The sequence below is a fragment of the Cariama cristata genome, unplaced genomic scaffold (genome assembly GCF_000690535.1).
Source record: "Cariama cristata isolate BGI_N322 unplaced genomic scaffold, ASM69053v1 scaffold955, whole genome shotgun sequence".
In the NCBI taxonomy this organism is placed as follows: domain Eukaryota; kingdom Metazoa; phylum Chordata; class Aves; order Cariamiformes; family Cariamidae; genus Cariama; species Cariama cristata.
The window spans coordinates 1-22,735 of NW_009616691.1; the positions used below are offsets into that span (position 1 = coordinate 1).

Consider the following 22,735-nt stretch of genomic DNA (forward strand, 5'->3'; position numbering starts at 1 on the left):
TATATTTAGCTGTTTTCCTTAAAATCTGAATTAAATGTCCTGTAACTGAACAAGAAGTTCACACGCACAGAGACTTTTTTTTTTTTCTTCCAGGGAAGGTCCCATATGTTGCTCAAAGGTGAACTAATGGGCTCTGAGAAACTTGGCAAAGACAGCATGTAAAGCTAATAACTGTTGAGAGAAGCCATTTCAGAGCTTTGGGTCTTTGTGCCAAAAGTTATTTTGGCACCTTACTTATATTAAAATCAATGTAATCCAGATCACTAAACACCTCAACTTTAATTACTCCTTTTGGAACCCTTTAATTATTCTTGAACTGCAGATATTAAAGTCACAGAAGGTCTTGTTTTTCATTTACATCACGTTTGTTGCAATAGATAGAGTAATTTAGCAGTGACAAGTCAAAGAGATACTCACAGGGCCTCCAGGAGATCCACGATCGCCTTTTATTCCTTGGGGACCAGGTGGGCCCTACACGGAAGGAAACAGATAAAGCAAATGATTTGATAAATAGATTAAAATTATAGGAAGTGTCATTAAGTTTCAGGCAGTTCAATGCTTGCATTTGGGCCCAGCCACCTTGAGGCTGAGGGAGAACTGAAGAAACCTCTCTTTGTAGCAATAAGGACCAGCAAAAACTTACTGGTGCACCAGGACCACCTTGTGGACCTGCAGCTCCAGGGGGTCCAGCTTCTCCTCTTAGACCAGGTGGGCCTCTTTCTCCTTTCCCACCAGGTTCCCCATTTTGGCCCTGTAGAAAAATCATATTGTTATATTACAACTCAACAAATGCAGATGGTATCACTGTGATGAGAAACCCTATCCAGCTACTCATCTGAAGGGTATTTATACGTTCAATTAAATGTGAATACAGTTGAACTCTATGGGTCTACCAATACAGGAAGCAAAGTATAAAGAAATGTTGCTCTATGTGTGACTGAGTACAGAAAGAGTATTAATGAATCAAATGTATGTAGCAGGTATGTATATTAAAGGGGTTACAGCAAGCCTTTCTGAGATGTGGATAAACTTAGAGAAACTAAAAACTGATAATCACATTCAATGCTTTGAAGTATTTATACTTACTGGAGCTCCAGGGAAGCCAGCAGGTCCAGGAAGACCCTGTTCTCCTCGTTCACCCTGTAGAAAACAACATATTAGCAATACATAGGCTTCACTTTACAAGTTAGAGAACACTTCCATGAATACTGCTGAAGTTTCTTTGTCTTATGAGCCTTTGGAGAAAGAAAAAACCAAACAAAAAAACCAAAACCCCAAACCAACAGGTGCTGCTGAGCTCTAGAAACAACTGTTCAGGAATTATCTGATATTTAGCTAAAGTGTGACAAACTGATCTCAGTTACATCTGTATAAACCTTGAGCACAATTCATGGTGTTCTCCAGATCCAACTGAGATCCAAATGTGCTGTTTTATCAATCTAAAAATAAATATAAGAGTATTTAAAAAAGTTTACTTAACTGTAAGACAAGATGGAAACAATTGTTGCTCCCATTCTTGCCCTGACCTGTCACTGCAGCCCTCTGACCCCTTTACAGTGTTAAAAGCACTGATTTTCTGAAGTCCTTAGCACCTGTAAACCCCAAGAGTCAACAGGAGCTGAATGCACTTAGTTTATTTTGTACTCAAGCCACATTGTGTTCCTGCTAAGAGTAGGTGCAACACTGATGTCTATACTAGGCCAGAGAAGCCAAGGTAAAGTTATACCAGAAGAAAAGTACTATCACTTACAGGACCACCACGGGAACCCATTGGACCTGGGGCACCTGCTGGACCAGTCTCTCCCTGTAAGGAACAAGAATGATTACTCGGTGTTTTTCTGCTTCCCATGAGACAGCCACCGGTGTGACTCTTTACAGCATCAAACATCATTATGGAGGATGCTTTACCTTATCTCCAGGTGGGCCGGCAGGACCAGGAGGACCGATGGGACCTACATTACCCTAAACAATTAGAAAATAAGATATTTTGTATCAAAATAAGACAGTGTTAATTCCTCTGTTTTGATCAATAGCATATATGTTTCAGTGTAAACAAGTTGCTAAAGATATTTAAATGGAAGGAAGTCCACAATGCCAGTGTATTGTTGCACATCGCGTTTTGGAGTGACACTCCGAGATCACACCATTTTGCAATGTGAGAGATCTCCAATTGACTGATCCTTTTTTTTTCCCCCCACCATCTAAACCTAATCCAAACCCACCTGAAGCTAGTAGGTCTCTTCAATGGTAGACAAAAAAAGTTACCCATTGCCCTAACTTTTCATATAGATAATTGGTCCATGTTTCTTTGGTATATGTTCAACATCTCTTGACTAGTTCCCTAACTTTTTTCTTTCTTGAAAATTTAATGCATACCTTATGGTTTGAAATAAATTTTTTATATGTCCTCCAACTCATACGAGCTGCATTTTTATATTTGTCATCCCTCATTATTTTGATGTATATACTGCTTGCATGTACTCATTATATATATATATATACATATTTCAAGTGTCTATGTGTATATTCTATATAGATGTATAAATGTATCATATATAGTAATCTGTAGAAGTATTCTATATGAGAATACTTACTATTATGATGTCTTTTTTGTGCTTCATTATAACCAGCATTTTCCTCATCAGTCATCTAGATTTAGGAAGCTAGTAACTTTTTTCTCTACTTTTGTACCTCCTTTCCCTCCAAACATTGTCCCAATTAATTGTAATCTTCCGCTTGCAAAAAATTCTATTATGTCTAGCTAAGCAGCTGTAATCACAAAAAACTAGGATTAAATCTAATTTAGTTTACGAAACCTGATTTGCAGTGCTGGAATGAAATACAATGGGATTAGTACTTTACCTCTCCTAGACAGTATTTGTTCACTGTTAAGTTTACTTATGTTCTAAGCACAGACTGTGTGAAGCTAACTGATAGACTGTTAGATGTTTAAAGACCACTCACTCTCTCTCCTCTTCCACCAGGAATGAAAAATCTGCACCTTTGCCACCAGGTTCTCCCTAGCAAGCATAAGCAAAAAAGCAAGCATAAGACAAGCGTGGGCGGGGGGGAAGAAGAATTAAAACACTACTGAGGAAAGGATCTCATACTGAAGGGCATCACAATAACCAGATTTCCTTATTGTGATCATACAAATCTAAAATTGGGGATGACTCTTCCCAGCATTCAGCATCAGACACTGAATACTTTGATGGAAAAAAAACCCAAACAAATTGATTCAAAATGGAGTCTATGCCAAACTTTGCCCATGGCATGAACTATTCCCATTGTTTATTAGCTTCATTAGAACTGTTGTGATGTAACCCCTCCCCCAAGAGATCTAGCACAGCAAAATATCTAGCATATATTAAACCAAGTGAAAAAATCCTATACTATATAGGAGCCGTATCACACCACTAAATCAACAGTACTGCTACACAGTCAGCACCGCTGAAATCAGGCCAAAAGTGAAGATGTGAACAAACCCAGTACCTTGTGGGAAGCTAACACTAAATTAGCATAAAAAAGGCAGATTGTGGGTGTTACCTTATCCCCTTTTGGTCCAGGACTTCCAGAAGCTCCTCTTTCTCCTGGCATTCCCTGTAAGCCAGGGGGTCCTGTGCCTCCAGGGGCACCAGGGGGTCCAGGAGGACCCTACAGAGTAACAAAAAATAATTAGGGAAAAAAAAAAAAAGAAATGAAACCTGATTGCTAGACATAATAGCAGGAAAGCAAGCAAGTCTGTGGGTACCTTGGCACCTTCTGAGCCAGCAGGACCTGGCGTGCCTCTTGCTCCAGAAGGTCCTGGAGGACCCTGTGCACCACGTTCACCTGGGACACCATTTTCACCCTGTGACAAAGAAACGCATTATCCTTTGTCTTCTGGTTCATAGTTTGTTAATTCATTCGTGTAATTATAGAAACATTGCTGTATGATTTACCTTAGGGCCTGGGAATCCGGGTCCTCCAATATCACCTTTTGGCCCCTGTTTATGAGAAAATAAATGCAAGTTATCCATGCACTTTACTAAGTAAATCTGCATTGTGATTGGCACCCTGTTTCTCTCTGCTATTCAGCCCTAAAATGAGACTTCTCTGCTCGGCAGAGTGCTGATAGCTGTCTGAATTTGGAAATGTAATCTAGAAAGAATTTCTCATGTATTTTTTTTTGTTACTTAAAAAAAAAGGAGTTCCTACTTACTGGTTCTCCAGGCTTTCCATTCTCTCCAGCTGGTCCTGGTCCACCAGGCAATCCCTACATGAAGGAACAGTATTATCATCCATGTTACATAGATAAATTATGCATTTTCCTATTTAGCAAATTTTTTTGACACAAAGATGTGTACCCAACTCATTCCAATCCTTTAGAAAAAGGAGAAGGTGCTAGAGGTTTTATGTGACATAATCTCCTGAGCTAGCTATCTGGTCTGCAATTATGAAATACTAAGCAATAACTTTTGTCAAGTGGTTGATCTGTCTTACTTCAAAATATGATGACATGCACCCTAATGAAAATGTTTAGATGCCTCTTTTTTTTTCCTTTCCTTTTTTTTTTTTTTTTTTGATGGGGGTGGGAGGGGTGTGAGAGTGTGTATGTTAGTCTATTAAAAAGAATCAGAAACCAATAAACACACAGCACCTGGAGGCCGGGTGGACCTGATGGTCCTGGTTCTCCTCTCTCCCCAGAAGCACCCTAGAATCAAACAAAAGAGAAAAAAAACCCAAATTGAGAACATTTCAACATATAAAGACCTCCACACCACCTCTAATCTATGTCTCCTTATCATGATCCGACAATGACATTGCACAATCCCAAAGACTAATGTATCTTGGTGTTCTGGTATTTGCTCTTTTCACTTCAGCAGTTAGATGTAATTCAGCAGACACATTTATACTTGATATTACTCTGAAATGCTATAAATGCTAAAGAAAGCAGTAACATGCTTCAATTTGAAAAGGTGGTAGATCCCCAAGAGCTCTAAATCAACTTTTCATTTCAACTTATACCAGTTATACCTGACTTGGATTTCTCCTAACAAAGTTTTGAGTATTAATTTATTAAAATAATGGCAAATGAGCTCTTTTACTTATCTTCCTAAAAGGAGATTTCTTTATATAATTAAAAATATCTTCCTTCCCCTAAATTCCCAGTCTCTATCTGTAGATGCCAGATCACCTTGGCAGTAACTGATAATTGCCTCTTATGGGACTACCACACTTACAGTAGGTCCAGGAGGCCCTGGGAGGCCAACATCACCATTCTTCCCAGCAGGACCCTAAACAAAGACAAAAATTAGGCTATGGTTATGCGGTGATACAATTTTCATAAGATTCACCAAATTAGTTGTAATTGATAATATGTCATTATTAAGTTATTACATTATTAAACAAAATGTTAATGAAACTTACAGGTGTTCCAGGCGGTCCACCAGGGCCTCTTTCTCCATTCTTACCTGGTGCACCCTTACAAAAGAGAAAGATCAGATTTAAAATACTTGTTCTGGTCAGTATACAATAACCTAAAGCTGCAGCATGAGATAGCCACACTATGGAGCAATTTCTTTTAACATTTGACTGATCAAGCATAAGCACAGGAGAAGTGGAGAAATCCCACTCACCTCATTGCCCTTAGGACCAGGGAAACCCATTACACCTGGTTGACCACGTGGGCCTGGAGGGCCAGGTGGACCAGAGCGGCCAGATTCACCCTGATTACCCTGGGATAAGCAGAAAAGAAATGAAGACACGGCATCTGTTAAGTGAAATAAATGAATATCCATGACTCATTAAATAGTGACTGAGGGTGAGATCAGGCTAGAGATGTTGTTCAGAACTTGTTATGTGTTCTGTATTTCAAATAAGCTTCTGTATACTCTGTATTTTAAATAGTAGTAAATGATGAGATTTACAGAATGTTATTACAATGAGACAGCATATAAAGTGCTCTGCTAATTAAAACAAACAAACAAACAAGATAATTAATGTGACTGTAGTAACAACCTGTCATGTGAATACTGTGGGATGAGGGTAAGGTCAGTAGGAGGACTAGTATAAAATACTGCACAATGTACATACTGGAGGGCCGGGTTTGCCGTCACTTCCAGGGCTCCCTGGAATCCCGGGCAAGCCCTGCAATTGAAAATAAAGTGTTGTTTTTCAGTTTAAAATGTGTAGTATTTAGTTACAACACATAAATATAAAGATATAAAAATACTTTTTAAACTACTTCCTTGATTTTTAACCTCTTTAATAAAGATTAAAACTCCCCCTATTTCCCTCCATCCCATTAAGGGGAAAAATTGGAGAAAGTTAATAAATTCTTCTGTTAGGAGTTTATTGCTTTCTCTGAGAAAAAAGGTATAAAAGGTAAAAAAGGTATAAAATCACTGTATAAAATCAAGGCATCTGACTCTAATCAATGTGCACAAAATTTGTATTCTTTCATTATTTGGGAAGAAAACTAATTTCAGATGGTAAAAATCAAGGAATGAAACAATTTTGACTATGTACCTCTACTTAAAAGCCACACAATTTATAACATATTTTAGTTGACTCGTTTTATATTTTTAAATATTATTTTTGTTATATTTTAAATCATTCATTTTCATTTCCAATAGATTTTTGTTTAGTGCCCAGAAGCCTGCAGTCAGGCTGACTTTTGACTTCAAGGTATTTGTTGTGAGCAGTTGCTAATTCTTAGTATAGCTCAGAGAATGTTGTTACATTCTGTACACATTACACAATAGGTTATCTCTGAAAATCTTCTTGATATGTACTATGAAAATCTGACCAACAGCTTATATACTTTAATTGCAAATAAGCAATAAATACTTAAGTATATTGAATCACATAAATTAATGTATAATTTAATTCTTTAAATGTTAAATTTAAGCCTAGTTAAATAATTTAAATATAAATATATTTAAATACAATAACCCAAATACATAGTAAATATAATAAACATTATGCATTTTATAATAAATTATAAAATTTGCTAAAATGTAAATAGATAATACAGAAAATCATCCCATGCTAATTCACATTAAAGCCGTATCTCATGATAGTGCATGGCATACTCTGAGAACTGGGGAGCATGTTCAGCTTCATCTAAGCTTCCTCATTCACTTGTGACAGACGATCTCTGAATGCCCCGTGTCTCTGCATGGTTATCTATTGCACTGTGAATGTATGTGCTCTACTTTAAAGAATTAATAGAATTTTTTTCTAATTGGACTCCTCTATTGTATCAGTTCAGATAAGGCATCTCTAATAGAGTTAATCTCATTTTATTGGAGATGTCCTGTCTTACTCTCATTCCAGGAAGACCTGGGCCTCCATCTTGTCCACGCTCTCCTGCAGGTCCACTGGGTCCAGGAGGACCTGGACTACCACGTTCACCTGCAGGACCCTGAAAAAGAGATGTTGAAATTCACAGCAAGGAAATCAGCATCATATTGAATCTGAAATTGTCCAGTCAAATTCAGATGGATTCTCCAGAAGTTTGGGTTTGGTCTTTTTTTTTTAGAGGAAGGCTTATACCTTTTCACCTGGAAGTCCATTGCTACCGGGCAAGCCACGGAAACCAGGGGAGCCCTGCCAAATAAAAGAACAAAATATAGATCATAGGCAATATGACTTATGTAATGGCAATTGTGTATTTTTTCTAAACTATTTACCATTAGACATATTTACTGAGTTCAGTTTGGGGCCCCTTGCTACTAGAAACACATTGAGGTGCTGGAGCATGTCCAAAGAAGGGCAATGAAGGTGGTGAAGGTTGTGGAGCACAAGTCTGATGAGGAGCGGCTGAGGGAACTGGGGTTGTTTAGCCTGGTGAAGAGGAGGCTGAGAGGAGACCTTAGCGCTCTCTACAACTACCTGAAAGGAGGTTGTAGCGAGGTAGGTGTCGATCTCTTCTCCCAAGTAACAAGCGATAGGGCAAGAGGAAATAGCCTCAGGTTGTGCCAGGGGAGGTTTAGATTGAATATTAGGAAAAATTTCTTTACTGAAAGGGTTGTCAAGCACTGGAATAGGCTGGCCAGGGAAGTGGTTCAATCACCATCCCTGGAGGTATTTAAAAGATGTGTAGATGTGGTGCTTATAGACATCGTTTAGTGGTGGATTTGGCAGTGCTAACTTAACGATTGGGCTTGATAATCTTAAAGGTCTTTTCCAACCTAAATGATTCTGTGATTAATATGAAAATTAATGAAACTAATAGATGGAAATGATATTTCACTGTAGCACGAATGTCTACAGAATTATTTTCTCTTTGGATATAACCCTCCTGTTGAAATCATACGCTGTCCTCCATTATTTTTAACCGGCTCTGCATTAGTTATTTATGAGTTTTCTAAATTCATATAAAAAATAAAACAACACATTCAGTCTTGAACAATTATTTTCTTCTAATTCAATACGGAAAAGAGCTCTATTGTATTGTTTAAATATTTATGTTTACTACTATCTTCATAGCTTACAAGAAATTTGAATTGTAAAATTTAATTTTCAGCCCCATTTATATACTTAATATGATTAATTTGTTCACTGTGCATCTTTGGTTTTCTCATAGATTCAGCAAATACTGTAATCAATTATTAAATTAGGAGTTATAAATAGAACAGCACAATTTATTTTGGTTCAGATTGGAACAGAAATCTGAAATTTGTAAGAATGTTGCTATTTATTTTGTTGAATAAATCAATTCAGGAATTCCTTTGTGAGAATGCTCTTCAGAAAATTATTGAATCTACCAGCCAAAAAACCTGTTGGCAGTAAAGATGATATAACATAGAAGACATCCTGACAATATTGTTGTTATTGACATTTAAGATCCATTGACAATGAGGATGTTGACATAAAGACATATCCTGAATGTAGAAGAATTTGTGTTAATTTCACTTTCCAGAGCTGAAATTTTGTGATAGTTCATTATTGTTAACTGAGAAGTAATTTTGAAATTTGGTTGTGTAGGTTTTTGTTTTGGTTTGGTTTTTTTTTTCCTCCCATGTAGTTCTCACAGTTTATGGTTCCTTTTCAGCACAAATCTTTCTATACAGCTTCCAGGTATATAAGATCACTGCTTCTTCAATATCAAAAAAAAAAGAAAGAATTTATTTCAGACTGAGGTAGATCCAAGTGCTGCAATTCCAATGAGGAACTAGATAAGAATTCTTCCCAGTTTCACATCTGGGATTTGCTGAGAACAGATATGGAGCCAAATTTCTCCTCAAAGTGTTTTGAACATCAGATTTTGCTATCTCTGTATGAGCCCTAAATGTATCTTGTGTGCATGGTCATCTACAGCAGCTTACCCTTTCTCCAGGTGTACCAGGTACGCCATTCTGGCCGGGTTCACCATTTGCACCTCTTTTGCCTTCCTCACCAGGAGGTCCAGGAGCACCCGGGGTGCCGTTTTCACCCTGGCAACAGCAACAAAAAAGCCCACCAGTGAAGTTAGAAGTCTCCAAAAAAACCCCTGGGTTTTGTATGGGGAATGATTCAGGGTTCAGACTTCCTTGGAAGAAGTCTCTGAATGCATTTTAAAATCACTTACACGCTCGCCTTTTGGGCCTGGATCTCCTTTTGCACCATTCTTACCAGGTTCTCCCTAAGCAGAAGAAAATACCATTAAAATTATGGGTTGCAACAGGGTATTATTCTAGAGCTACTAGATGTACTAAAATACTGAGAGGTAGACAAGGTATCTTTAAAATTATTGACTCATTTTTATTATTTTACAATCTGCAAAGGAATTAGCATGCACTGGTTGAACCTGGATGTGGAATGCATGGGGCTCCTTAAAAATCTAGTAAAGGAAAGAAGCGATACAATCTTAAACACCACTGAGTAAAATTTTATGTTTGACATCATTGAGTCTATTACTTGAAGCCCTTGAGTATTTTCTCTGACAAAAGAACTACGTGTGGTGTAAGGCTGTCAGGAAAGAGCCTGCTGGAGTAAATGACAGTATAAGAGTAGGTACAACTCACTAGGTGTAGTGGACTGTGGAGTCAGCCTACAGGTATTTAAACAGGTGAAATTAGGATTTTAAAGCAACAGATTTTGTCTAATATAGCCATTTTAGACAAGCTATTTTTTTGTTGTCTGTTTCTGAATTGATAAGATAATTTAGGAAAGCAAATAAATATCATATTCATATTTATGTATAATTTTTATATATAGCAATATATAAATGTGTGAAAAAGAAGTGTACTATGTATTTATAAAAATAATTGCCTATTGTTATTATAAAATAATTTACTAGACCATCTTAAGTGAATAGGACAAATTCAATATTTTTTTTAACGTTATCAGAACAATTTCCACCATATTTGTTTGTACAACCAGTGTAATGAATATTAGTAACTCACCGGAGTGCCTTTTGCTCCAGGGCTTCCACTTGTACCTGGAGGACCAGGAAGACCACGGCCTCCAGGCAGACCAGGAGCACCGGGAATACCAGAAGGTCCCTGTAGAGAGTGAACAGCAGATGGGGATGAAGAGGGCACGGCATTGTTGGACTCTGCCCAGTCCAGCCAGTGACCCTCACCAACACAGTGGAGCAAAAGACAGTGATATGAAAAGTACCCACCATTTCACCCTTGTTGCCAGGGCTTCCAGCTCTTCCAGGAGGCCCCTGAAAAAATAAATGTATAAATAACCAATGCTGCTAACCTAGGACTAAACCAAAGGACATGTAGCATTTTGTGAAGAGCAGGTGGCACAACACTTCTCAGTCCCCATGTGGTATTTACGTACCTGAGGTCCAGGTGGCCCAGCATGACCCTGAGGACCAGGTTCTCCTCTCTCTCCAGGACTACCACTAGAGCCAGCAGGACCAGGAGGACCAGCTTCACCCTATAGAAAAATGGTAAAAGGAGAAAATGAATGCATTTCAGTCTTGTCTCCAGGGCAATCAGTATTAGCTTCATGGTTTCTTCCTCTACTGTGGCATCTTTGCATGATTTGGAAGGAAGGTTACCACCATCATGTCCTGAGTGCAAGAGCCAAAGCAGCATGGCGACTCCAGTGCTGAGGCATAAGGTACCCATGCACTCCAGCCAGCACATGCTGCACAGCTCCTCTAGCTGTGGGAATTTCACTTGAGATCCCCTGTAATGCAACATAAAGCATTGGGTCTGCCACTTAATGATGTTTTGGGGTGGGTCTTCGTGAAGGTGATGAGGATAGGGTTTGTCTCATGCTGCATACGAAAACACATCAGTTCCAGGCTTGTGAACAAGCCTAGTAACAAGTAATAGCAGTCAGAAAAAGGAAGACTCATAAAATAAAGATGTATAGTGACATAAGCTGGCTAACTAGAGAAAGGAACAAAGCCTGTATTAGTGTGCATCTTTAGCTGAATACCTTAAAACCTGGAGAGCCTGGAAATCCTGCAGTTCCAGGGGGACCTGGGGGACCCTTAAAAGTGAAAGAAATACCATTAATGCAAGAGGTAAAAGCCATATGGAAATAATCTTAAATTACAAAAATGTCTGATTATGGGATTTTTCTTTGAGTAAGGAAACACCTGGCAAAATAGCAAATATAAATCATGCTGTAGAAGATGAAGTTTGGCTAGTCCTAAAATATCACACCTACATCTTAGGTTTTTTACATGTTCAGCTAAATATAATTTCTGTGGTGTAAATTTAAAAAACATGAAAGCTATCATTAAAGACATGAAGTTATAAAAATGTTCAAAATTTGTTCTAATTATAAAAAGGCTGTAGAGGGAAAAAAAAAAAAAGCCAATACAGCTGTTACACATACAAGTGGACATGCTTAAGTTTCTAGGCAGATGGGAAAGAAATATTTTTGCCAACCTCAGACAGCTAAATAATGTATTTGATAAGACCATTCAAAATTTGGTCTGCATAGAGAACAGCAATTCTATCCATCCATATGTTCTCTGAGAACTATCTGGTTTTGGATTTATGCATTTTCTGATTTACAGTGTTAAAACTCTCCTATTGCATTGTATGCTTCAAGTATCTTAACTAACACTGTTATGAAATATAATTAAATAAAAGGCTCATTCTTAAACCAGTGCACCCCCGGTCTTGGGTTTGCTGGCACTGCAGAACATCAGCTAGAAGTAATTAAACTTGAGCAACACAACTACTTCAAGTCAAACATCTGTAAGTCATCTTACAGGTGGGCCTGCTGCTCCTGGAGATCCGTCTTTGCCATGGGCACCCTATAGAAAGAAGAGAGGTGTTGGGTACAGAGCACTACCCCAGACACACAACCCACACGCTTTAATGCACATGACTCTCAGACCATGTTTTTATGTCTGTACATTCCCACTTAGTTGACCAAGACCCAAGGGTTCCTCAACTGTGAAATTCTAAAATAATACTTAACTAAGTATTTTGTGAAGGAATATCCAACAATTTACATGACTTGTAGTGTAATGATGAGACAGCAAGATGCAAGAGAGTATTCTTATTACATTTCTTAGGGAAATAACAGTTACAAAGTATCACCTGTGTGGACAGTTCTTAAGCTTAAATAAATAAGGTTGCAATAGATCCACATTTCAAAGTAACAGTTACTTCTAATTCACATAAAAGACTACAATTTCACTCCAAAAACCTAACAAACAGTGGTATCCTCTTGCCTGTCTTACAGACATGTTAGACCAGGTCTGCTGCTCAGATTATGTAGTGTTTCTACAAACAAGTTGCTGGTTATTATACTTCAGCTGTGCTTTGTTGATTGTGTTGGACTCTATGAACTATGACTTCCTTCAGAGCAAACAATGTACCCCTGAATCTCAGTCAAAGAGTAATTTTATCTTTTTCCTGTGAGTTACTTCTGAGATTGCATTTTTTCCTCTCTCTGTCTTCTGCTGCTGCCCTTTGCTTCCACTCCCCCTCCTCATTCCTCTTGGCTGAACCTGAGCTTATGCTGAAACACTGAAGTCTCCCTCAATGTGTAATCTATTCATTTAAAAAAATGAAATAGAAAATAAGATGGTGACCACATTGTGAGTTAGAAGTATTATGTCTTTAATTGGGGACTGAAAAGTTTTCATGTATGATTTTACAGAAGCTGTATAGTTTTCTAATTCCGTGCATTATAACTGTTTTAAGGTAAATCTATGAAGTAGGGAAGTCTCAAGTTACTGAAACAAAACATGTCCTGGTTCTGGGTAAGAACAACAGCTGCAATTACTTACAGGGCCACCAGGATTCCCAGGTCTTCCTCTTTCACCAGCTGGACCTCTTGGTCCCTAGAAAACATAAGAAAACGAGTCTGTTAAATGGCTTCCAAAATAATATGGCCAAGCAAAGAGATATTGCTCGTATTTGCATATCTCAGTATTGTTCAATGCATGTGGTGGGGTAATTAAAGTTAAAAGAAAGAGGAATAACTCAGTTAACTGGGAAGTGCCATTGTCACTTCCATTTAAATACTACAGGGTACGCATATTTACCGTTTGTCCTGGTGCTCCGTTTGCTCCAGGAAGACCAGTTTCACCCTGTTATGGAAAGAAAACACCAATGACAGAATGAACTTTGGTGAGAACATTTTTTTGTTTATTCAAGGGGAAGAGACATAGAAACAAGACAGCCTGATCCATTGCCCCTTTCTGCATGGTACTGAGTGTCCTCAGCATGAACTGAGGTCTGTGAGGTCTGAGAAGTCTAAACAAGTGCCAGAACAAAATATTTAAACAGAAAACAAAAGCCCCACCAAACCAGGAAGACTCAGTCCTTTAATATTATGCAATAAAGTCAGATTATCCAGGTATGTCCTTTCATTTTGGAATCTCATCTTTATTACAGCTGGAAAACTGGGACATGATGTGGTTCAGAAAGTCGAACTCCTTTGGAATGATTCTCATTCTTTTCATGAAGATATTCAATGAGTTTGTTTAATGTTTAATGGATTTTTATAATTGTGTAATATGCAAAGCATAGCTATATAACAAATGATGGAGGGTATTACTCTGCCTATTACAAAGATGACACTATAGTTTTTTACCTTTGGACCAGGAGCACCGCTGTCACCTTTGGCACCATCTTTTCCATCAAAACCCTGTGGGAAAGGAAAATCATATCTGTGAGTAGTATTCCTCTTGCATTCTGGAAAACTTGATTCCTCTTAGCAAAATATTAATCTTCAAGACAAATTCATATAAAGGGACAAATTTTTAATAATCAATGCTATCAGCTATTGGAACACTTTTTGAAATAAAATTCTGAATCCTCCATCTCTCCATGGCCATTAGTTAAGAGTGGATGCTTTTCTGGAAAGCATGCTTCAGTCCAGCATTCAGGATGGAGCTCTACAATTGAAGTAACTAGAAAAAATTTAAGTGGTTTTGTTATAGAAGGTCAGATTACATTGTCCAGAAATTGGCCTTTAAATCTACGATTCAGTCTCTTTAGCTGGGAATTGATGACTGAAAGAGCACAACAGTGCAACACCATAATTCAAGTAGAGTAACAAACTCAGCTCTACTCAATATACTGAATACTTACTCGTTGACCTTTCATCCCAGGCATCCCAGGCATTCCAGGGTGTCCCTTGTGACCCTAAACACACAAATATAGAAAGATTAATAAACCATATATTTACTGTATGAAAGGCACAAGCCAATGTTCATTGTATGTCATGTTCACTTGACTAACTTAAAACGGGAAAACAAAACCTTTGATTAGAAGATCATTGTTACTGGGGGCTTGTCCATACCGGTAATCCAGGGATTCCACGGTCTCCATTTCTGCCTGGTCTTCCTGGTTCTCCCTATTGAAATAAAGTACATATTTTTTACTATTTTGCTACTGTTTCAGTTACTGGCAAAGAACCAGTCCTAGTAGATCAAGGCAAGTTGGAATAAGCAGGTGGATGTTCCACAAAAGGAAGTGGGGAAAACTATAGCAGGGTGTTGGTTCACTATATGACTGCCTTCTGAAAAACAGTTGCCAGAATTTATAAACTCAATTTTTAACAGGATTTTAGTTAACAATCTAATTTCTTTCAAACCAACTTTTAGGAAGAGATGATCACAGAAAACTTATTTCTCATGGTGAAACACTCAAAAAGGACAAGAAGTTTAGCTGCCTCCCTCATCTTGTATTATACCTATTCAGGACTCCCAGTCGTGACACAGAAGATGGTTTTAACACCCTTAACTCTCAAAGCAAGATTTGAAGGGAGCAAACAACTACCACCACTGTCTGCTTTTCTTTATAACTGCTAATTTATTTTGCACCAGATCAAAACAGAATATTTCACGCTTAGGTTTTCTTTCTCTTTTTAAATTATGTCAATCAAATTGCCTACTACAATTGAAATGGTTTTGGAATGGACATTTATACCTAATGTAAGCCAAACCTAGTTTCTTACAGTCATGTTGCCAAATTGAGAAACATAGAGATGTTAAAAATTCATAAATGCAATGGTATCACTGTGCTCTCCTGTCTTACCATTTAATGAACTTTCTTTCTTCCCATTTATTAATCAGTGGATGAATAATAATAAACTTACATCTTTTCCTGGTGGACCAACTGGGCCTATCATTCCAACAGGGCCTGGAGGTCCCTGTAGAGAAATAATTAATATTAACTATAATCATAAAAAATATGAAGTCTCTTTCAAATTAAAAATTCATTAGGTGGCATAAAATACTTGTACATTTGACACACATGAGAGTAAACAGACAGGATGAACTGCAGAATTTCAGTCCTCTCCAGTGATGACACAGATTCATGCTTGTTAAGATCACGCCTTTAACTTACATAGTGATAGGTAATGTATACATACAGGAGGGCCAGGTTGTCCTGGTTCTCCGGGGGAACCTTGGTATCCAGCAGAGCCCTATAATGCATAAAAAACCCAGTTGAGATATGAACAATTACATGCACCATTCTATGGTGTTACTATATATTATAATAATCTCCTAATAGTAAGGAAAACGGTAGACAGAACTGTCAACAAACGACCAAGGGTGAAATTAGCAGAACGAAGCAGAGTATGCCTTCATGAAAAAAAACCCAAAAAACTACTCCTCTAAAAGGAGACGTATGTCACAACACTCAGACCCTTTGTGTGTTCACTGAATGTGTACTAGGATTCCCACTTTCCTTTATCTCCTGTTACATTTTTGTATGAATAAACATTTGGGAATGTTAACAGAGGATGATAGGCAGTGGCATGTCTTAAGACAACCTTAGCTGACACCCTATAGAACTGCAGAAAGCTCAGGGGAACACATGGACCTAAGCAAGCACAGTACATAGCCCTCAGCCACTGAGTCTTGGTGGTGCATAGATGGTACAGCCCATTTTACACCCCATTTAACAGAAGATAACATTTATTCATAAAATTCTTCAGCATAGTATCTAGATTTATTTGTTAAAAATGTACCTAATATTTATGAGAGAGAAAAGGAGAAGCTCATATAAAAGAATATGACATGATTATGAAAAGATTAATTTTACTTACAGGGGGACCTGCATGACCAGGTGGGCCAGGGGGGCCGCTGGGGCCAGGGGGGCCTGGAAAGCCAGTCTATAGTGTGGATGAAAAAAATAGTCATCATATTAATGTAACACAGCTATAAAGCTTAATGTAGTTGCAACAGTCACCAATAACTGTGAAATAAATTTTTACATATTAGTACAGAGAAAAATCGACGGTGACATGCACTTCGTGCAGTAAAAAAGAAGCAGCAGTATATATACATATTGTTAAATACATTGTCTAATACCTACAGTCCCTTCAGAAAAAGGATCACTGGGTTTCTTTTTGCAGCCTTAGCTAACATACTCCACAAGATATTTTCAAAGCTGTAATTTTTCTTTTGAGTCACTATTCCCCTTCTCTAGACCCCCAGAAGGATGCTCACAGCTCAGCTTTTCAGCTACCTAAACTGGAAGAGCAGATAACTGGAACTCTTAATTTGTTAAATGGAGTAAATGAGCTTCAGTGTCTCTGCCATGTAACTGAGCTTTATTAGTCTAACACCACATCTTCAGTGGTGGAGCCAAAGTGTACTAATAAACTTGCTTGCTACTCTATTGACGCCAGATTTTACTCTCTAAAACTAATTTTAAAATTGCTCACCTGCATTCAGGAGCTATATTACATATACTTATACAACAAATCAGAAGAACTTCGTATGATAAACTCTTTTTATGACCCTAGACTTCTAGAACTTATAGGTATACTGAATTAGGGCCATATTTTTGTTATTGTCAGTAAGGCAAGCATTTTCACCAGTGTAATCTTTTCTGAACTTTAACAGTACTAAGCCATAAGAAATAAATGACGTCTGGACTAACCAAAGGACTCAGAGGATGAAACCTCAATATACATATGGTTTACCTGAAATCAGTAATACTATTCCTTATTTTAACTGGTAAAAAGGGACTAAAATATTACTAAGGAAATTCTCTACTTAGGAAGAGTGCTAATATTTCTACTGCCTGTAGCAACATCCACAAAAGCATTTGATACTGCAAAACAGAAAACTTTTTAAAATTAACACAGTCATTTACTGCAGCTATCTGTGGCTCTTTAAAAAAAGCTTTTGTTCAACTCTTCATGGGTTTGATACAGCCAAAATAATTGAAGTATATGAATTACCTGAGAATCACGGTGTGCTGCAGTACTGGCAGTATCTTCCATAGCTTAATATTGTACATAATGTATTTCATGAAATATTGTCATATTGTGTCAGAATAGGTCATGTATTATAGATGTTACATGAATCTAATTTTCATAATACAAGATTAATAGTATTGCTATACTATACCAGTATACATAGTATAGTACACTACTATACTACAAATATACTATGTTAATATTCGTTCACAGATCGTCTTTTGCCTAAAAAAGAGAATCATTGTGATATTTGCTATTTTCTAGGACAAGAAATACACCAAATCGCAGAGCAATTAGTGCCTGGGTAAATCCGGTTGACTTCAATGTATGAATACAGTGAGCAGTCCCTTGCTGTTAATTGTTAGCACTCATTCGGTATGAAATAACTCTGGATTCAACACGAATTGGAGCCATCAACTCATGAATTGCAATCAATTGATTAGACACATGGCTATAAACAAACAAGACATCATTTTTTTCAAGGTGCACACTGAGGAGATAAACTGATAGTTAGGTATGACAGTTGCTTGCTCCAGACTGTGAACAAATAGGCATATTTTAGTTAGAATATGTGCACTGGTGGAAAGAGACAAAGACAATACGTGGAGGTTATACAAGCAAGTAATGAGAAACTGTGATGTAAAGTACAAAATCAGTCTACAAGCAGCGGAAAGCCACTGGGAAGATAGTAATGGAGAGGTGTGTGACTGAAGAAATACCAGGCATGTTAACCACTCACGGACAGATGTTGGTGCTGTAGTTGGCATTTTTTATTTTATTACTCTTCCAAATTATTTCAGTTTGGATATTTATTCAAACTGAGTGTTTAAGTTCAAAATTGATAAATTAGATTTATACATTAATAAATAAATTAATCTATGTAATGTTAATGATAAACATTATTTAGTTCTTGTGATTTTAGTCACATCTGCCTGTAACTGCTCTGTTACTTACTTTGCAGTCATGTATTGCATGAGGCAATATAAAAGACCGTATGACCTGAAACTATACAGGCAGTCTTGGCTGACGACATTCTAGGGTGTCCAGTTAATTTTTATTTTTATTTTTAACTGAAGTCCAGGGGTCAGAGCACAAGAAATCACTAAGCACCTCAAGGAAAACTGCCAAAATATAGAGGAGTAAAAGTAATTGTTAACTGAAAGGTATCTTGGTTATCTGCCTGGTTCAGCACATGCCATATTAAGAAACCAAGTAGCAAAGTGTAAATGATATGATAAGCTGTGGGCAAAAACTGTGAGGAGGTGAATATGAATAAATGAATAAGCAAACAAAAAAATGGATGGTTGAAGACCATGGATGAAGGAAGTTGAAGATCAATGCAAATGAACAAGGTAGAAATAAGCAGATTAAAATAAAGGTGAGAATATAATGAACTGTATTTCAGGAAAAACAGCTGTCATGATTAGCAAAATTTAATTCACAAGATGATCTGATGGAACCCCTAGAAATAACACATTTGCTTGGAACTGCCTTGATATGTCACAACACATGATTCCCAAACCTTGTTATGCAGCATTAGACTGAAAATAATGATTATGCTTAAGGAAGCAGCAGCCAATTTCAAATAATAGCAATTCACCACATCCTCTATATAGCAGATTGCCTGAATCAGGAACACTCCATGTCATCGGTGATGAATATCTCTAAATCCCAGTGCTAAAACTCAAATCTTGAGATGCAACATTCAAATTTATTTTATATGGGAAGCATAGTTCATGCACAACTCTTTCAGGCAATCCATGCTTTATCTCACTAAAAAAACTCTGAAAAGCTTGGGGCAGGCCTAGCAGGCAGATACAGCATCCTTAGAACACAGTTGGAATAGCTGTGGGTAAAAAATGGTAATTTAAAAGGAAAAAGTGAAAAGCTTTTAACTGCTTCTGGGATGAAAAAAAGATTATAAGATGCTTTTACTCACTTTTTATCAGGCAAATTTGAGTTGAGGAAAAGTAAACAAGTATGGAGTATCATACTGAGAAAAAAGACAGAATGCTGCTGAAACGGTAAAGGAAGATTAAGGACAGTGGAAGAGGTAAGAAAGTGGTGGAAGGGATGGAAGCAATTAGTAGAAGAATAAGAATACCAAAATAGGTAAATGAGGAAGGTATACAAGGGAGAAAGGGATAAATGTTTATGTAGTGTAAGAAAGTGAATCAGAGACAGATTAGGAAAAAGAAGGTAATAAAAGGAAGAAAGAGAGAAAAGGCAAAACCCCCAGATAATCTATAGTTATTTTCTAGAATGGTATTGCCAAGCAAACTGCTGCCTTACATCGCATTCCACTTGCAGGCAACAATTAAATTAAAACTTATCTTGTTAAATTAAAATCAGGATACATACACATCCAAGGTATAATCTACAAGCAGAAAATTTGTTCTTTAAAAAAAAGAAAGGATGGAAAAAAGGCTGTATCATCTTACAATGGGCTGTGGGTAACCAAGACCAACTGAACCGGCCTTCACATCATAGGAGTCATACTGTGGAGAAAAACTCTGTAAAAGAAATAGAGAAAAACAGAAAGAAAAAAAAAAGAAAGAAAAAGAAAAAAAAAGAAAAAAGGTGATTGCTACAAATCAAGTAAGTTTTTTCTTACATTGGTATGGTAAATGTATGGAAATAACTCTATTCATCTATTGAGTAGTACTTGTTTGAAATATAGCTGCCATATATTTAAATCATCCATAAGAGAAGCCCAGCCACTATCTTCCTTCTGAGATCATAGTAACGTTAGCTCGCTACACTGTGTGTACCCAGTTTTCATCTTAACAGCTGGGCCTCAGCTGAACTGAAAAATTACCTTCTCTCTCCTCTTATTCTTGTTTGACTCCTTTTGAGTTTTTTCCCTGATGTTCTTTACCACTCTCTTTTCTGTTGGACTTAGTTGTCACTCAAGGAAGTTGATGAAATATTTCCTGTTGCACTAAAGAATGCAACAGTTCATTACCATTTTTCTAACTTCTTTTAACTGTGACTAAGCAATTTCTCATTTCAGAGTATTTTGTAGCAAAAAATTTCTTACCTTTGTATAAGTCTGCCCTTGGAATTACAAACAAATTTTTTTACCTCATAAGTGGGAACTTGCACATCTCGGAAAACTGAGCTTTACACTTTTTTCCTAACGCCATTTTCCCTCTCTCCCTTTCTCCCTTCCCATTCACTGTCACTCACAATAATTCAAATAGAATCACTTTTGAGCCCAAGCAGCCAAGCCTCAATGCTTTTGACAACCTATGTTGAAACAAATGGAAGCTCAGTCCAAGGCATGGAGTGAAAACATGTCCTGTGGGCCTTTCTCAGAGCAGATAGCATCTTTGATGCATACATTTATATAAAATACTGCTTAAAAACTATAAATTCTACAGTCAGTTTTTCAAGGAATTCCCATGTAAGCCTCTTAATTGGCATACGTTGATTTTATTATGCAGATACTAGCAAACTTAGTTGAATAATATGGCATTAATGCAGTTTATGCATTAATGGCACATAGGTGGTTGAGCAGGAAAGGTTGAATACATGCGGTGTTCTGCCAGATAACCCAAACCACTGTGGACCTTTGCTGACCAGGCACAAGACAACTGCTGTGCTACTGATATCAAACCTCTCATCAGGATTCAACAGCACATCTTTGATACAGTGTTGGAATGAGTGACCAGTTCAGTCTACCATCCTCTCCTGTGTCTGTGTCTGCCAACCCAAAACCAGTAGCTCGCTTGGTATATTATTGTGATGTCCATTGAGACTGGTTAACTGATCCATGGGTGCCTTTCCCAGAAGTCCTTCAATCCCTTTCAGCATTAAATAAAACCAAGACATCTTTCCTCAGTTTTTGGCCTACCTCGGAGTGGGAAGAGTACATGGAAACTATAAACAGTGGCCTATGTTCAAAAGTAGCAATTGTTTTGACATATAATTTTTAACAGTTTTGTGCTAAAGCAATCAACCTTGTAAAGCTAAGCTTGCTCAATTGCATGGGAGTCAATATTATCTCTTAATAAAGTGCTAGCTGTGGCTCAGGTCCCTTAAGAAATCCAACTGCACAGAAACTTTAGTTAAAATTGGCTCTTGCTGAATCTGCACAACTCTTCAGAAGAGAATTCAAGATTCAGTGGGCCAGAAACAAAGAGGGTGCATGACAAATAGTGCTTACATGGCACTTCCCTGCAAGCAGAGGACCCGTGTTTCAGTCTAGTCTCCTGGGAATTTTTCTTTATTAAACATGTATTGGATAAAATATAGCAAAGTAAGAGAGTTCCCTAACCATTGCGCTTGAGGGGACATACTTCCTCCTGCACTCTTTCTTTCCAGTCAGATTATTTCTGCGTTACACAAGTCCTTCATCAGATCTGGCTCCAAAAGTTTTAAAAAATAAGAGAAGGCAGAGCTTTAATTGCACTCCAGCCAAATTTTGCAGACAAAATCCCAAAACAACAACAAAACCCCACCTAACACTCAGCTGTGTTTTTCAAAGGCACAAATGAGAGACGGACGCCACTGAAAGTAAAGTATGTGTGAAGGTGCAAGGGATAGGTGCCTACAGTATTGCTTTGTGTGCTTAAGAGCAACAAGGCGGAAGCTGAATGTAATGATGACTTACGCCTCCATTTATACTGGGACATGACTGGCAGATCCCAGGGGGGCCAGGAGCTCCAGGACTCCCTGGCTGTCCTGGAGGGCCAGGGGCACCGTTTCTGCCTGGAACTCCGGGAGAACCCTGCAAAGACACAAACAGAGCAGATACAGAAACCAGCATTTGCCTTCAACTGCAAGGGCATAATGGGACAAAATCTTCCATTTGTAACAAAGTGTATGCAATTGTGGTGGGAAATTTTCTCTATTAAACACAAGTAAGGCCACAACTGAACATTCAGGAAAGACACAGTAGGCAAAATTCACACATGGAAACACTTCTTAGTTGCTGGAGCCTAATTGCAGCTGATATTTCATCAAACACACTAGAGATACTAAACAGGTCAATTCCTGAATCTAAAATTAATACTGCTAGTGGAGTCCATAGATTATTTTTTTTTCTCCTGTGAAGAAATATACCAAAAATAACAAATGCACTACAGTTTGGATTAATGTCTCTCCCCGC

At 37.6% G+C, this 22,735-nt stretch overlaps 1 protein-coding gene across 1 annotated transcript; it reads right to left on the reverse strand.

Annotated features, from left to right (window-relative positions):
• Positions 1 to 416: 416 nt before the first annotated feature.
• On the reverse strand, positions 417 to 22,354 carry LOC104156819 (collagen alpha-1(III) chain; the record flags this gene model as incomplete). The annotated part of the gene is made up of 34 exons (XM_009700242.1): positions 417 to 471; positions 644 to 751; positions 1,087 to 1,140; positions 1,751 to 1,804; positions 1,909 to 1,962; positions 2,965 to 3,020; positions 3,547 to 3,654; positions 3,752 to 3,850; positions 3,942 to 3,986; positions 4,202 to 4,255; positions 4,640 to 4,693; positions 5,223 to 5,276; positions 5,410 to 5,463; positions 5,619 to 5,717; positions 6,076 to 6,129; positions 7,310 to 7,408; positions 7,540 to 7,593; positions 9,315 to 9,422; positions 9,557 to 9,610; positions 10,374 to 10,472; positions 10,595 to 10,639; positions 10,762 to 10,860; positions 11,371 to 11,424; positions 12,158 to 12,202; positions 13,187 to 13,240; positions 13,445 to 13,489; positions 13,996 to 14,049; positions 14,496 to 14,549; positions 14,707 to 14,760; positions 15,505 to 15,558; positions 15,781 to 15,834; positions 16,462 to 16,527; positions 20,064 to 20,135; positions 22,238 to 22,354. Coding segments are annotated over 30 exons (1,968 nt in total), but the record flags the coding sequence as incomplete, so codon positions are not given.
• Positions 22,355 to 22,735: the final 381 nt, after the last annotated feature.